At 34.5% G+C, this 16,274-nt stretch overlaps 3 protein-coding genes across 4 annotated transcripts in view; 2 read left to right on the plus strand and 1 right to left on the minus strand.

The window, feature by feature from the left end:
• Window positions 1-16,274, minus strand: part of LOC148956298 (kanadaptin) — a 504,001-nt gene that overhangs the window by 76,885 nt on the left and 410,842 nt on the right. The gene's annotated exons all lie outside the window — the stretch shown is intronic.
• On the plus strand, window positions 346-12,645 carry LOC148956299 (importin subunit alpha-1-like). Its single transcript, XM_089103059.1, has 4 exons — window positions 346-520; window positions 3,040-3,187; window positions 8,738-8,993; window positions 12,502-12,645. The coding sequence occupies exons 1-4, from the start codon at window positions 418-420 to the stop codon at window positions 12,643-12,645; spliced, it is 651 nt and encodes a 216-aa protein (XP_088959185.1). The 5' UTR covers window positions 346-417.
• The window catches only part of LOC148956300 (uncharacterized), a 94,623-nt gene continuing 92,373 nt past the window's right edge, over window positions 14,025-16,274 (plus strand). The window contains exons 1-2 of the mRNA XM_089097601.1: window positions 14,025-14,055; window positions 14,816-14,997. Coding sequence (XP_088953727.1) covers window positions 14,025-14,055; window positions 14,816-14,997 — 213 coding nt within the window. The remainder of the gene's footprint in view (window positions 14,056-14,815; window positions 14,998-16,274) is intronic.

Here is a 16,274-nt window from a genome sequence, read left to right on the forward strand (position 1 = left end):
TCACTTTCGACTAAAAAAAGTAATACGACACTCCAATTTGCAATCGAATGAGCCCCATTTTGAAGTTTATACGACGACCCCTTCCATATGAAGTGCCCAGCTCTAAAGGAAAAAAAAATAGTACAGTGTGCCATCATTGTTCTTCTATGCCCTCAGGGTTGCCCCTAGGGTTGTGGGGAAGTGTTCTCCTCAAAAACATATTTTCGATCTGGAAATCAACTACGCTGAAAAAAATGGCTATCTAAAGATTTTGATTGGATGTGTTTGGGGGATTGATGGGCGTGGGGGCAACTCAATTATCGTCCCGAATTTGAACCGTTAGGAATCCTAGTTATTTTGTTTATTATATAGGATTTGCGACGTAGGAGACAAGACCAAAAATCAGAGCTACGAAAACAGAAAAAAGACGACCAGCTTATGAAAAAACGAAAAGACGATATCAGTGAAGAACCAACTAGCCCTATGAAAGAGCTTGCTGGTGGATATCGATTTCCTCAGACTCTTCCGGAAATAGTTCAAGGTAAATTTGTTTTGTTTAACTCGCAGTTTAGTGGTTTAGCCAGTGGTGGGTCCATGGAGGCTCGACTCTTCTCGAAATTAAGGACGTTTATTATTTTTAGTCTAGTTTGTGATTTACTCAATATATATATATATATATATATATATATATATATATATATATATATATATATATATATATATATATATATATATATATATATATATATATATATATATATATATATATATATATATATATATATATATATATATATATATCATTTTGCTCCTTGTGATTTTTCACAGCATTTTTCACACAATTAAGTATATTTCATCATTTGAGTTGAACGACTTGTCATACTGCTGGTGCTGAAGATTGTATGAAGTGGAATCATCCCCCTAATTGGCCATTCCACAAAAGGGTAACTGTCATTGCAACTATCTTTTTAATTGGAAAATGCTGATTAAAACAAAAACAATACATCTACTATTTTGCCTCTGAGGCTTTATCATTCTGAGACCAAAGGCCAGAAAATTTTTAAATTTTGGTACAAGTGTCTTGTGTACAAAACTATTAAATTTGGCATTTTTTGATGGACTTTGGAGTGGTTAGGTGAGGCAGTGCTGCTTGTTTAGTGCTAGTGATATGTTTCTGGAACCACAATAATATGGTTCCCTTCGAATCCGCAGTATGCTCTAGTAATTCTTGTCAGTGCAAAGATTGTTCATGGCGCTGTTTGAATTGTATTTTCAGTATTTGTAACGTACCCTCTATTGAATTAAACAGCATTTTAACCAAATAATGTAGTTGGAATATAAACTCCCCGATCCTTTTCCATAAAAATAGAATAGAAACTCTGCCGTGGGTCAGAAGTATAGGTTCAAAAAATTGCGTTTTGGATCGTCCAGAAAAATATAATATTTTACTTAACATGTTTCTAAAATCGTTCTTAAAAAACTCAATAGAGATGCACACAGAAGAGATTTTTTAAGGTGATGGGAGGAGGAGTGTCAGAAAGTTTTGACTGCCTCTACTTAAAACAACATTTTAGGTCCATGTATGTCAAATATTTGCAGAATAGGTACCAATATCAAGGGGGTAGACCAACCACCCCTTTATGTAGACATGGAAAGAATAAAAAAAACGGAATATGTGAAGATCGACGTTATCCATAATGAATAATTCATTAGTGAAGAACTATTTATATGAACACGCCATTGCTATATTAAAAGTAGGAACTTACACATTGAGGTAACTTTTTAATTTGATAATTTCACTTGTTCTAGAACTACGAAACAGAAATGACATCCATTAGGATCCATGAAAACAAAATCGGGATTTTCTGATGGTCAAAACCCAAATTAAAAGCTCAATTTGTCATTAATAAAAAGGTATTTTTCTTGACAGAGCAAAGAAATTGTCGTTTTTGCTCTGATTTTCTGTACAAGGATTGTAGATACTGTACCATTACTTTTTCCACCATTATTGTATTTAATGTTATAAAAAATATTTTAATCTTCACTCAGAATAACTGAAATTAGACACTTAAAGAGAAGTTGATCCCCGGCCGTAAAGATTGCCACTCAGAATACGAGTCATTTCAAAATCAAATTTGCCACATCCGTCAATGAGATTTTACTCATTTAGACTATTTGTTGTGGCATGGGGTTGTATTGCTGATCTGAGCCATTTTAAATAATAATGTAGGTGCAGCAGATACTATCATGCAATTAGTCATGCAATCCTCTTCATATCATTTTCTATGAAGTCCGTATTCATTTCAGACATGACTCCTATTAACTGAATTGAAGTGAACTAATATTATTCTTTGTGATAGCCCACAGAAACTACACAAGACGTTTAACTGGGTGACTTGAGCTGCCAGTTGATTCCTGTGAATCAAAAGACTAATTTCTCGCCTGAAAGTTAATATAAAAACAGCATTATGGGCTGTGTGTTTTATGGCCTATCGTTGTAAAAATCATGTTCTGGCCAGCTGGTATTGGCTGGTCTTGAATAAACAAGAATCTCGAGATTATCCTTTAAGTTACGGTCATTGCATTCCTTCTTCGCCTTCGAAAGACGAGGTGCTTTCGCTTATCAGTAAATGCCAGAAAATATCATTTCGCTCCTTGCGATTTTTCACAGCCCAAGAGGGAATAATATTTTTTGTTAGTAAAAACTTATTAACACAGACTAGTGTTTGAAGCTTGTAAGAAATATTTACAATTAATTCGTATTGAGCCAATACAAAATGTTGTCTAGGTTCCATTGATTCGTAGAATCAAGAAGATTCTGTGTTTGCATATTAAATGTCTGTCTTCAAAAGTTGGTGACAGCAAGAAAAGCTGTTTTATAGATAGCCATACGACTAGAAATTTTCGTATTAGTGCTTACTTTCATTTGAACTTTTTTCCTTTCTTTCAATTAAAGCCGTGTTTTAGGTTACGCCCAGTACCAGCGATTTTTCTTGTATCATTCATGATTTTTGAATCAGATGAGTGGATTTTTATTCTCATCTCTTTTGAATATTTCAGGGATAATGTCCGATAATCCGGAACAACAAATGTCATCCACGTATGCTGCTAGAAAGATATTGTTTAAAAAGAAAAATCCTCCAATTGATGCTTTTATTCAAGCCGGAATTGTCCCAAAACTTGTTGATTTTCTTCAAAGGGAAGAAATGTGAGTTTACTTGTTATCTCATTTTATGTTTATACAAAAGAATAGATTGAAAGATGGAATTTTGGAACCTTTTAGAATAATAGCTCCTAATCGCTGTTCTTGTTCCAACACATTTTGTAAAATCAATTTAATTATTTACTTAATGCCTTTGAAACAACATGTTTTATTACTCTGCGTCAGTTTTTTCTGAAACTTAAGAAATGAAGGATTTGACATAACATCGTAACGTCTAACCCGTAGAGACAAGGGGTTAAAAGTATGAGCATTTGATTGTGGATTTTCTGTGAAAATTGTTAAGTTGAGGTTTCCAGTGATCTAATTCAAGATACAATAGTTGTAATCTTTGCGATTTCAAAAATAAGAGTTCAGAGGTGTCTACTAGATATAGATTGTCACAACAATCAAATAAGATAAAAACCTAATAGATTCATGTAACAAAACATGTAATCGTGTAAAGTGTCATTGTCGGTTTTCCGGACGATTGTAAAAAATGTACTTATCTAGTGGTATGATCACGTAAGCTCTATCATTTTCCATAATATGACCCAAATAATTTAAAATTTTTAACGTTGCTGGCTATAAAAAGGGGAATTTTCGTCTGAAGGTTCATAGAAGGCTAGAGTATACTGTGCTGTTATACGCATTGTATGTACAAAAATGTGAACATTTCACAAAAAGAAAACTTTCCCTCACCACTTTTCTGTTCATCAGTTAATACATCTCAGTAATATATAAGGACCATCCCAAGTTTGTCATAAATGTCCCAATTCAAATACTAACAGAAATATATGGTCCATAGTAGAAAAAAGGAGGGAAATGGGGGGGGGGGTGTGTCAAACATGAAAAAGTGCTTATTTATATAATTTTTTTTGTCCAGCAGAGGGATTTCCTTTGGGCCAATCTCAGAGTGGGAGATCTCCCTCTCCTCCATACCCGCCTATCTTGTGAGTCGGTGAGCATATATTAGGCCCGACACAGTTTGCGTTTTTTTTTACCAAGCGTTTCTTTTGCCGAAAGTTTCATTTGCCGTCGCTACATTTGCGGTACACATTCTACCGTCGTAACATCAGTCGATTATAATAGATCTGATAGATCTATTTAATTGATGTTATCAAACGTGACGGATGTTACCCGTCGTATTGGAAGCTGGGCTATATTAGTCCAATCCAAAAGAAGGGAGGCGTAAACGCTTTTACTGGAGTTTGACCAATCACCTTAACCCCAGTTTTTTTCAAACACTTATGGGGGTTTCATAGCTATTTACAAGTTAGAAACCTGAAGGAGACATCTACTTCAAACTATCTTGTTAGTCTTATTGACACCATTCTTAAAAACCTTGAAAGCCCTGATACTTGGTTGAATCTTTTATTAATTAATCTCCAGAAAGCGTTCGACCTAATTGACCACAATATTTTCTTAAATAAACTGCTGACGAAGTTTCAAGTGAGTCCCTTTCTAGTTAAAATTGTTGCCTCCTTTTTAACAAATTGTTTTAATGTGCTTAAATATGAAAATCTTTGTTCCGATCCCTTCCTAACTTTTGTGTGGTGCCTCAGGGAACTCTGATAGGTCTTATTTTATTTCTTATAATGATGAATAGCCTCATGACTGACCACACAGAGCGATGGAAGTATGTGGACGACCTGTCTGCACTTGAGGTTTGTCGACGAAATATTAAAAGCTCATTTATTACTTGACGATGTCACCCAGGAGGCTTCTTTGTCGAAGATGAAAGTTAATGCTAATAAATAGTCAGTTATGACGGTTAATTTTTAAAAATCACCTCCTTCTTTCACAAATCCATTCCTCCCAAAATCTCTGTCACATGCATTAAACTACTTGGGGTGACAATAACCGCTGATATGAAGTGGGATGCCCATGTTTAAAATATCCTAAAACAAGCTTCCCCTTCGGTTTCCCTTCTTAAGCTTTTGTTAAAATTTTTTTGCACCCCTAAGGATCTTCTCCCACTTTATTGATCTTTTATTCGGCCGATAATGGAGTTTACTTGTCCAGTGTGGCATTTTGGTCTTGCTTCAGAGCATATTTATATGATTGAAAATGTCCAAAAACGAGCATTTAGAATAATAAATGGTGAAGGGAAGGTTCCATATCATTATCCTTTAGGTAAGTTCAAGCTCACCACGTTGGCCGAGAGAAGGAACATTCTATGTCATCGTTTCGGTACCAAGACCCTCTCTGTTCCTCGATTACGTTTCATCATCCCTGAACCCTGCTTTCCTTCCCGCAACAGACCGTTTCATATAAAATCCCCAAAAGTTCCTAAATTGACTCCCATCCTCACTGAACATGAAAGCTATTGGAAGAGTTTTGTTCCGAGTTTTGTTGAGTTGTACAATGGCCAGGAGAATTAGTCTTTAATCTTATTGTTATGTGTTTATTTATTTTATTTTTGACTTTCTAACTAAATTTTGACTCATTATATTTTTTTATGCATTTTCATTAATTTTATTGTTCTCTATTTTGTTTTTATTTTTTACTTTTTAAATGAGTGTTGACCCTTTCATATAATTTTTAAAAATGAATTTTGTTTGAAGTGAACGTCACGTTCTTTTGATGATACATGTGTGTATGCTCTTTATTATATATACATGTATAGTGCCTTTGAAAAAAATATATATATAGTGTTTTTATGTTTTTTTTTAACGTAAACTCCAAATTCGGCGAAACAGGCTGTGAAAGAAATTTTTAAAATGAAATTATATTCTATAATAGATCATAAATAAATCATAGTTAGTTCAAAACCCTTTTTGTAATTTCATCGAAGGATAATTGAAAAATTAAAAATTCCCCCCCCCCCCCCGCCTGTATACAGTGAAAAATACATCGTATGCCTCCTTAATTTTTCTTGTGAATTTTTCAACGTAGAGACATTGTGGGGGGGGGGGGGAGTAGTTAAACTTGGAGCTATTCTGAAAACCAATAGGTAGAAATATTCTTAGTGTAAATGAATTCAAATTTTGTTAAAATGTAATTAAGTTTAGGGCACATAAATCGGATTAGTACTCACTTCTTTTTTTTACTTATGATAAATAGGCTTTGATTTGCTCATGGTCGAAGGCAGGGTTTCAATTTGGGCCCAAGTCCCTGACAATTTAAACTTGCTTGAATTTATTTATCTTGGTAGCCTAGTGCCTACATAGGCAGCTCAATGAAGCAAAAATAACGGAAAAATTTTAACCAGTAGCAGACATTTCGTCAAAGTCGTGCACCAAGTTAGGTTCTGCGCAAAGGAAAAACTGTGAGAAAAAAAGTCGGTTGAATTAACTGCAAAAACACAAAATTGGACAAATTAATCTTAAAAAAAGGAAATAAAACAAAAAGAAATAAATTCGGGCATGCAAAGGTACGAATTTTCAACGTGAGATCTAAACCTATCTTATAATTATTTGAAAAAAAAACAAGTTTTCTAAAGAGTTAAAGAGGCTGAGCCACAAGTTCGAACCTTAAAACGTACAGGGATTAGGAGGTAAAGTTGGGGGGCTGCCGCCCCCCCCCCAACTGCCAAACCCCCCGCTTTTGCAGCCTCTTTTGTTAAGATTTTTATTTTGGGGGTCTACGGCCCCCATCAACCCCTTTTTTTCCCTTGCAAATAAATGCTTTGTAACACGAACGAAGTCTGCTTGAATTTTTTTTTTACCGTAAGAACATCCTATTGCATCTCTTTGATTAGAAACAATACTGAGCCTGTTTGCTGGATTTTTCACAGGAGATTTTTCCCTAACCGATAACAAGCTATAATGTGATGAACTTAACAATTTTGAACAGAAAAAACAGTGAACAAAAGAAGAGCTCAGCATAAACAAGCAGTTTAGGTTCAGGTTCATCTATTTTTCCATCATACATAATCACACTGAATACATAACTATACCTGGCACAGAGACAAGTTTGTAGTTATAACTGTAACAGACTGAGTTGTCATTGCCAAATTCTCTGAAGATTAAAAAAAAATGCCATTGAAACAGTTTCATTCGTGTTGGTGCGACCGACTGATTGCAGGCTACACGACTTAAAAAACCTTAACAAAAGAGGCTGCAAAAGCGGAGGATTTGAAGGGTGAAATCCCCCCAACTGTACCTTCTATTCCCTGTACGTTTTAAGGTTCGAACTTGTGACTCAGCCTCTTTAACTCTTTAGAAAACGTAAGTTTTTTTCAAATAATTTCTGCACGTTTTTGTACAGTTTATTACTTATTTTTGCTTGACTAACTGTTAGCTGATCGTGTCAGGAGTTAAAGTTGGGGGGCCGCCGCCCCCCACACCCCCCGCTTCTGAAGAGTCTTGTGTTAAGACTTTTAATTCCTGAATACTCAAATCAAATCCACAGAAAGATTTTCTTTTTTCAACTTTTCTTCGAGCAGGCGGGTATACGGCATGTTATCAAAGCAGTGGAGACTTACCCGTAAGCTGAAGGCCGACTTTTATATTCTTCTGGAGACGCCTGTTGAGCCGAAAGATTTAATAGATTGGATTTAAAAAAGAAAATGAGTTTCTTTTTTAAACTTTTAATTTAAAGATACTACTTTAAATTCAATATATTAAAGATTTACTCTGAGAGGGAATCTAACTCAGGTCATCCGCATTACAGACAGGAATAGTGACCACTGTACTATCAGAGCCTCTTATTTTTTTTTTGTCAAATCCCTGCAATCTATTTTCGACGCAAGCAAATGCTAAGTAAGATTTTCGTTTCTCGACAAAAAACACTTCTGGAAAAGAGTTGGAATTTTCGGAAGCTTCCAGTCGGTCTTGTCAGGTTAGGAGGACTTTTTTGATCTAATTTAATAATGAAATTCTATGCTTTAAGGAATTTCAAAAATTAACACGGGGTCTTAGAGGAAGACGAGGTTTTTCGTAAATATAAATTCGGGGGATAATTTTTTCGGTCTGAAAATATCAAAAGGCCAAATTCTGCTTCGAATGAGTCCTTATTCACCCGGATTCGTTGCCAATTTGACCTGTAGGCGTGGCTGATAAAAATTAATTTGATGAACATTTAGTGGCTATATTTGATTTTTAGAAAACAGGGAAGGAGTAATCGGATTGCGCTGAAATTTTGAGGATAAGCTCCCAGGCCCTAGGAAACCTCATCCTCTAAATTTCAGCCCGATGGGACAACTTTAAAAGGGGGCTGTGGTGGGAGTGTCAAAACTTCCGGCCCACTTTGCCCCATGAAGATAAAGCTGGACGGGGGGGGGGAGAATTGTGTATGTTTCTTAGTTTGAGCTGAGGCTACAAAATACGATCCCCGCCGTCTCTCTGCGACCGCTAGGACCGGAAATCGCTTAATATTGTGGTGGGTCGCCTCTTTAAAGAGGCACAAGTGTGCCTCCTTAATAGTGTCCAAACCATAAGCACTTTGCCTCTTTTATTTATTAGTTATTATATATCAGTCTCCCTAAACCTCCGCTACAAATTTGACGCTATATCTATTCATGATTAAATTGTGTGTTAATGGCTAGTTGCCTCTTTAAGAGGGAAAGAGAGAGCAAAAACTGATGAATTCTAAAACTGATGGATTCTTTTTTAGGCCCGAGCTGCAGTTTGAAGCTGCTTGGCTTTTAAAAAATATCGCTTCTGGGACATCTGAGCAAAAACGAACTCTGGTTACGCATGGTGCCATTCCTGCATTCGTCTCTCTTCTTAGAGATTCTGATACGCGCTGGTCCGAGCAAGCTGTTCGGGCCCTTGGATATATAGCCGATGACGGGGGTGTTCTTCGAAATGAAGTTTTTAGATGCAACGGTTTACCGCCTCTGTTGAACTGGATTAGTGCAAACACCCCTGTGAGTTACTTTGATTTTCTGTTTTCTGTTATTTACCTTAATTTTCATTGGATTTCCAACTATAATTTGCTTTGAACTTATAAATCAAGCAATTTAATCAACGTTCATACATAAAATTCATCAAAAAAGAAAGGATCTTTTGCATTCTTCTCGTACCTTTTATGCTCTTTGGTTTACTGGATGTTTTTTCATTTATCTTAATTCAGTCTCATTTATACTATATTTTTGACATGGATATAAATAATTGATATAAACAACTGAAATCTTTCATGTTTCTTCTAGTGACGTGGCTACTGAAAGTAAAAAAAAATGCATGCCTATCTTTGGATTATGTTACTGTCTTCATCAACTAAGTATTAGGAGCTTTCAGGTTTCCTCTTTTAGTTTACCCCGGTTCAATGCTTCGTTTGTATAATGAACCTCGAATCTTCTATAAAAAAAATAATTGTAATTTCAAAGTGCAATTGCTGAGAACTGTGTAAACATGTGCATAACGTTATTCAATTTGAAACCCAGTTGTCCATCATAACTAAGAAAATAGGAGGAAATAACTGACTAATGAAGAGATGTATAAGAAGTCGAGGTGTTGAAATGTATTTAAGGACAGCTAGTAGACATTTAGATGCATTAACCAGACGAAGAATTTAGAATATCGAATGTAGTAATTTATAACTTTTCATCCTTTATATCCTGTGGTGTAGAATCTAAAGAAAGACATTCTTGTTGCTCTTAATAAATGAATTAAATAAAAAAGAACAAATTTATCAAATTAGTTTTAATTTTTCCATCACTCAAAATTTATTTGTAATATTTGTTTGAATTTGCGTTCGGGGAATTTTGACTCTTTAAGAGTTGTTTTCTACGATTGTTTCCCTATTGCATTTTTGAAAACTAAATTCAAAATTTTTATAGGGCTGATATCCTCTGTATAGCGTTATAGGTTTTTATTAATGCTAAATTTCACAGAAAAAAAAAACAGTTCTAAAACTTTGGGTGATGGTGTTTTTTAAGATTGACTACTGATTTGCTAGTGTGTTGTGTAACTCTTATATCTTCATGTTTCTCTTCTTGGGAGACAATTCAGTTTTTACAACATCACAACTGCTTTTTTCACGTCTCAAATTGCAGAAAATATTTTCTACATGAATTCTTAGACAGGAAAAACGTAAATAGCGTTTGATAATCCTAGCCATAAAATGCTTTTTGAAGAAACTTGCCTTATTAGCAATGATTTAAGCATAAAACAGGTTGTTTGAGAGGCAATTGAAATTAAAATCAAAATAAACTGTAATATTTCTTTAAATAGAGATTTAGGGGAATATTTGCTTAATGCATAAATTTAAATTAAAAGTTAGTTAACTAATTATATTAAAAAACCAGTAAATAATTCCACTCAACCTGTTACGAATAGACCATCTAGGCTGGCTGCCAAGCAGGCGGGATTAGCTTTAGAAGCATGTTTGTAAGTATTTTTATTCCATTTGAATGAATTGGTCTTTTTCCACTTCGCTTGGTGTACCAGTCCTGGTTGAACTTCCTAGAAATAATGGTATTAGGGCTGTTAAAAAAAAAAAATTTTTTCAGTTTTAATGATCGAATTTTAATGTAAGTTTATCTTGTTTTTTTTTCTCTCTTCATTTGTTTTGCTGAGGACGGCCCTTGGATATAGGGTTGAAATATTCATTTAAAAGTTCCGTTCCACTGTCTTGTATAAAAAAAGACCCCGTTGTTTCTACTTATTGTTCTTAGACAGGATTTGTTACTTGACCACTCTCTTCAGTTTGTCTAAGGTTTCATGTTTCTTTGTATTATGTTACTAGAGCTCCAACCTGAAAGCAGCCATAGATATCTCTTTCTTTTTCGTCTGCAATGAAAAAGGAAATAAATTACTACTGAATCCGTTTCATTGGGCGACCGCTCTGATTACCCAAAATCCAAGATTCATTTGTTGTCTTCCAATTGCCTTTGCACGGAAATCTATGATAACCAATGTTGTAGAGCCAATCACTGGCTTCTCCAATCTAGGAAATTATTGTGATTTAGACAATGGCTGTTCATTAAATAAGTGGTGCAATAGGTGGCTATAGCTTTCAAGTGTGAATCTAGGTAAATAAATACTATATGTTAAAAACAACGGTAATGTTTATTTATTACTATTTTCTATAGACTAAAGAAAATGGGATAGAAGCGAAATAAATAAATCAGTGAAATTTTTATCTCAAACGATTTTCCTACTGAGATTTTCATGTCTCAAGTTGTGAAACTTTTAAACCAAATAGCAGAATTGTAATAAAAAGGTTTTTTAAATTTGAATGGATCCTTGAAAATTCCTTGGGAAGCCCTTTCCCTCTTAGAAAGACGTACATAACTTGTTAGTTAAGATAGATTTTCGCTTATTCCGGATACCTCTTATAAAATCATAAGATGATTCACCCCAAAGAAAAGATAAAGAAATGGCTCGGCTGTCCACTGTCGAAAAATATTGCTGGGACTAAACCTGTCCGGCAGGTTTTGATCTTAGACCACGATGACGTACATCTAATAAAAATTATCATTTTATTTTGAATGTTTATAAAGGTTTTTAGAGAATGTAAAATGGACTACAATTTTGAAGGTGGTTGTAGGATCTTAACGAACATCAGTTTGAAGTACAATTGGATTAAAATAAAATTTCATGAAAAGCTAGAGCTAAGCTTATGGTTATGTTTTAATGTTCTGTACTGGATCCAATCTTTTTATATGAAGGAGGACTTTGGTATCAAAATCTATTTTTACCAGCCTAATCACTAGGATTCATTCTTCAAAAGATGGTCAAAAGCTATCGTCTTGATGTTGGGTATCCTTGGAGCCAGAAGAAGATATAGAATCTATGATGGAGGGGTACCAACGAAGGTTTGGCTCCCTCATAGGTATTTTTGACCTTCTGTCTGTGTAATTATTGTAATTTTTGGCCTCCTAGTAAATGAAACGTGCCCCTATACCACCTTTCCCTGACCGGTCCCCGTCATCCTGTCCGTTCTTGTCATCTGTATTTATATGAATGGTTTGAATCTGGATCAGCTTTGGTAGAGATTAGTAGCTACAAATTAATTTGCGGTTCGATTCCAGCCCCCTATTTCACATCATTTATGAAAATACTAACAATTTCAACAACAGCAGGATTAAGTGGAATGATAATGTAACTAAGACAAATGTTAAAATAGGTACTAATAATTAAGAATGCCAAGATTACCCTAAATAAGCGTTAAAGTGGACAAATTTATGATATGCGGTATAGATTTTTTTCATAATCAAGGTTTGGTATAGCACTCTCTCTTTTGCCTTCCTCTTTTGTCCTTAAACACGCAATTACTTTTCTATAAAATATGTTTCCCTTAAACATGATGATGTTTATAACAACTGTTCACATTCTGGATATAGCTGAGGACACAACTATTCCTGATAAATTATTAAGCAACTCATTTATTTTCATGGGATATTATTGTTATTAAAGTGGTTTCATTTTCAGATACATTTTTTGAGTTATGTTGCAAACACCTTGTCGAGTCTGTTAAGGAACATGGATCCTCACCCACCCATCGATCAAATTGAGCTTATTTTACCTGGTCTAAAGCACCTCCTGGCATACAATGATGAAAAGGTTTTAGGTTAGTCCTTTCATTTGTACATTGTAATCCTACTGGTTTGCTGTCGTCCTTTGACAAAAAAAGACAAGAAATACAAAGAAAAAAAAGTAACAATAAGCAAGAATTTAAAAAAAAGGTGATTTTCAGCCATTGGAAAAAAAAACAGCGAATAGACGAAGCAGATATTTCGGAAAGGACCTTTGCCAAGCCGTCCTCATTGCCCCAAAAAATCACCTTCGTTTTGGTCTCTTGTTTTTTTTTTTATTTTTTTTTGTCAAATTTCATGTAGGCACGACTAAAGACTTTTGTGTTACTAGAGTCAATTCTTATATACGGCCATTCAAAGCCATCACGAACTTTCATAAAGCTAAGAATGACTTAGAAACTGTCAGACTCGCCAGGAATTCGCAAAGAAATTTGCGATCAATTGAGTAGTTAAGTACGCTAATTCTTAATCTATCACAGTTCAATTTTTCTCTATCGAGCAATTAGTGTTCGATTGTAATTAATCTCAGTCAAACTTCAACTATATTTTATCTTGATGCCAAAGCAACCAAAATTGCACATCTTTTAAAGTTAATTGGAAAATTACAAGACTTAAACCACCGGATTTTTTTAAGATGTCTTTTTATCAACTCTGAGGTTTTTACTTTGCTCGGTAAGCACATATACTTTGGAAGTGGCATAAAGGGGCTTCCTTCCTTCTATTGTAACATATTTGGAGTAGAAGATGGAAGACAACTTTTGTCTTTTTTATCATATGTTCGCTTCGTCTGTTTTATGTTTTCAAACGAGATACAAAAAGTGATAGAATAAGGTGAAAAAAAACGATGGTAAAACTTGAAACGGACGGAAGTTACCCAGAATATTTGTGGAACTACCACTTCCTTTGTTTTACCTTGGGCTTTTCTAAACGAAATCTATATTTTCAACTTTGAACTCTTATTAAAATGTTTGAAACATTAATGTCGTTGTAAGTGAAGTGTTACCAATATGGAAGCGAACGTCCATCATACAAATCTGTGTGTTGGGGGCCGGTCCTTCGTACTTTTCTTCGAGAAACCAATCCTCTTCTCCCTCCCTACTTTTTCTTCCACTTGGATCGCTGTATGACCCCCCTAACTTGGCCTAGAATAAACAAATAATGTATCAAGATCAGAATTATTTATGATATACTAACAAACTAGAATAACTTTGAATAAACTAGTTTCTTTTCTCGCCTAAGTTACTGCTCTTTGCATTAACCATGGATAATGGCAACATTTTCCCAATTTGGATTCTAATCCTGATACCACCTCAATATTTTGATTCTGGTTAGATTTCCAATTTCAGTTGTACGAATAATTATTATTTTTGTTTGATATTTTTTGTCCACAATTCCAGACTTAAAGACTAGCATTGAAAAATGTATTCAAAAGTTAATCATGTGTCAGGAAGTTAGTTTGTTTTTGTCATTGGTACAGGTAGGAAGACCACAAAAAAAGGGCTTTGAACCCTCTTAAGGGCAGTGTTATTGCAATTCATTTATTTCTTCTTTTTTTTTTTCTTAACTAAAACCATAATAATCCTTTCCGCGTTGAGAAAACGGCAAAAATGAAACTTTAGAAAGAAGAAGATCCCCAGACTTTATTTGAACATAGTTTTTTTTTCTATATCGGAATGGTGGAATTCCAGTTACAATTCCAGCTGAAAATTCTCTTTTTTCTGGTTAATTAATATAACAAAATTTATCTGCTTATTAATCGTTAATCAGGAACTTACTCAGGGAAGGGAACATTTTCCGTACAATTCCACGCATATTTCAATCCGGTGTTGTATTCCCTTCCGAAATAAATTCTAGCGTACGAGCCTGATCGCAGGTAAGGAAAATTTCACGGACATAGAAACAATCCCTCAGCTTGATCAAGATAATCAACAACAACAAAAAATATAACCCTAATAAAGGCACAGCCTTAGCTTCATGAATCGATTGAGGATTTTTCTTAGGAAAAAAGGAATACAAATTTACTTTAGAAAAAAAAAAATTTACAATACGCTGACGATGAAAGGTCAAACTTCAATGACAACTTTCTTGAATAACACTAATAACCAAGCTAATAATAATAATCATAAAAAAACAGACAAAAAACAAGTACTGTCAAGCAATAGCGATTATTTCTTTGTTATATAATTACATGGTATTCATATTTTTTCTAGTTTATACCTGCTTAGCGCTTTCGTACATCTTAGACTCAGATGAGACTAAGGACCGAATTCAGCTGGTTATTAATGCTGGTCTTATACCTCGACTCATTGAATTATTAAGTAGTGACGAGACTGACATTGTTACCCTTGCACTCCGTTGTATTGGCATTATTGTCACTGGAACAGATAGTCAGGTATTTGCCTCCTACTTCTTTAAGTTAAGAACCACTTGTGAATATTCAAAAAGTGATTTTAAATATTAGCTTATGCCTCCAAGGCCGTAATACGTAGAAATTCTTCATTAATCAATTCGTTAATGAGTTTATTCATAATACGTAGTCTTCTTGATTAAACACCTTTATTAGAAAAGTGTTGCCATGAGAAAACCACAAATTGGAAAACAAACATTTTCTGAGTCAGTATTATCAAGTTGGTGTCAAAAGTGATAGATGTTTAGTGTTCGCTTTTTTACGTTCTAGGTACGGGGTATTACTTCCCCCTTAAGATTATTTTAGGGATCACAGTGGCTTTTTACGAAAATCTGTTTCTCAAAATACTCTTTTTCGGGCATCTGATTCCCTTCTCCTCAAACATTTTCTGCATAAAAGTGGAGGGCGTCGGAGACTCCTTTGTCCCCTCTTTAAGTTGATCTGAAGGATCTTATCCCTCAAAAAAATAGAAATTAGCTGCCTAGCTGTTTTTTCCACTCCTCTTCCCTTCCCCCTTCTTGCCCTCTAGTCAAAATTGGAAATTAGTTGTCTGACTATTTTTTTTCACTCCTCTCCCCCCTTGCTTTCCCACTAGTATAAACATTACAATTCTTATTGGAAAAGCGTTTCCTGCTACCATTTTCTTTCGACCTCTTAGATCATGTAGTTGAAGTTGAAGTTGTAGGTGAAGTTGATTAATCTCTGATAGAGAGTTTATTGAAGGTTGTATAACGAAGTTTGAATGTTCTATAAAAAAAAAATATTGTAATTTTAAAGTGCAATTGCTGAGACCTGTGTAAACATGTGCATAACGTTATTCAATTTGGACTATTTGGACTATTTGGACAATTTGGACTATCGAATGATTCTTTTATCTTAAGAAAGCAACTATATTAAAACCACTCCTTCTATGTTAATGCTCCTCCTTTTATGTTAATATTTCTTGTTTTATATAGTACTGCTCTTTATATAACAATGTTACTCTTTTTATATTGTTTAAATAAAGAGTAAAAAATATGCACAACAGGTCTAAGGAAAAAATGAAATCAAAACGAACCTCAAAATTAAAACACGAAATTAAAATAGACCCCCTCCAAGGAACGATGGAAAATAAAATGCCCCTGAGATAGTTCAGTCTTGGGACTATGTGAGCTTCAGAACATATTTTTAGCTCTTGAATTATGGTCTCAGTTTATGAATGACCTTATTTCTGTGTGGGAACATAGAGAGATGTCACTTAACTCCTTTTTGACACATCTTAA

The sequence above is a fragment of the Artemia sp. Qi Xiang Cuo genome, chromosome 1, assembly GCF_049724085.1.
Source record: "Artemia sp. Qi Xiang Cuo chromosome 1, ASM4972408v1, whole genome shotgun sequence".
NCBI classification, from domain to species: Eukaryota; Metazoa; Arthropoda; class Branchiopoda; order Anostraca; family Artemiidae; genus Artemia; species Artemia sp. Qi Xiang Cuo.